The sequence below is a fragment of the Anneissia japonica genome, unplaced genomic scaffold (assembly GCF_011630105.1).
Source record: "Anneissia japonica isolate Jap-2015-1 unplaced genomic scaffold, ASM1163010v1 scaffold287822_len72700_cov193, whole genome shotgun sequence".
Taxonomy (NCBI): Eukaryota; Metazoa; Echinodermata; class Crinoidea; order Comatulida; family Comatulidae; genus Anneissia; species Anneissia japonica.
The window spans coordinates 21692-22562 of NW_022692808.1; the positions used below are offsets into that span (position 1 = coordinate 21692).

The 871-nt window shown below is 36.1% G+C and overlaps 1 protein-coding gene across 1 annotated transcript in view; it reads right to left on the bottom strand.

Annotated features, from left to right (window-relative positions):
* Positions 1-411, bottom strand: part of LOC117100412 (toll-like receptor 2 type-2) — a 5346-nt gene extending 4935 nt beyond the window's left edge. The window contains exon 1 of the mRNA XM_033240089.1: positions 273-411. Coding sequence (XP_033095980.1) covers positions 273-411 — 139 coding nt within the window. The remainder of the gene's footprint in view (positions 1-272) is intronic.
* Between the last annotated feature and the right edge of the window lie 460 nt (positions 412-871).

An 871-nucleotide genomic window follows, 5' to 3' on the forward strand; every position in this document is an offset into this window, starting at 1 on the left:
AGGAATAGCTTCGGGAAATCTAGTCGAAGCGCACATAATGGTTAATATATACTGATTGCCTGCTTTGGTTTTAGGTAATGGACCGACACAGTCTATTATTATTCTACTGAAAGGTTCATCAAATGCAGGTATAGATTTAAGATGGGCTTTAGGGATTTTTTGATTTGGTTTTCCAACCATTTGGCATGTATGGCATGATTTACAAAAAGTTGACACATCTTTCTTAAGATTTGGCTAATAAAAATGATTTAGTATTTTGTGATAGGTTTTACTAACACCTAAGTGTCCAGATAAAGACGTTTCATGGGCCATACTAAGTATTTCTGGACGGTATAGTGGTGGAACCACTATTTGATAATTAACTGTCCATTCGTCATCAGCTGGGACATCAACTGGTCTCCATTTTCTCATTAATATTCCATGTTTAATAAAATAACAAATAGGGTTATGTGAAGCTTCATCTTCACTAACAGCCCTGTCAAATCAGCGAGAGATTTCAGGGTCTTTTTGCTGTTCATCAATAAGCTGTGACTTGGATATTTGATGACTTTTGTCATTTAAATCAAAATTAGAAGAATGATCTGATAAATGGCGATTAATATTTTCACCATGCTCTACCTGATTTTCAGGCAGGCTATAATCAAGAGATTTATTAATCTCAGTACTACTAGTACTATCAAGCTGACCTATAAAGGTTTCAGACAAATCTATTATTGACTCTGGGTCAAGATTAAGATCATACTTAATGGCTTTATTCGTCATAGCCCTGGTAACTACACAAGCAGGGTAAAGGTCAGGGAATTCCTTTTCAATTGGATCTGGTGATTGGTCCAGACAAGGCTTGGTAGTCACATGGGGATTACTTGTAACT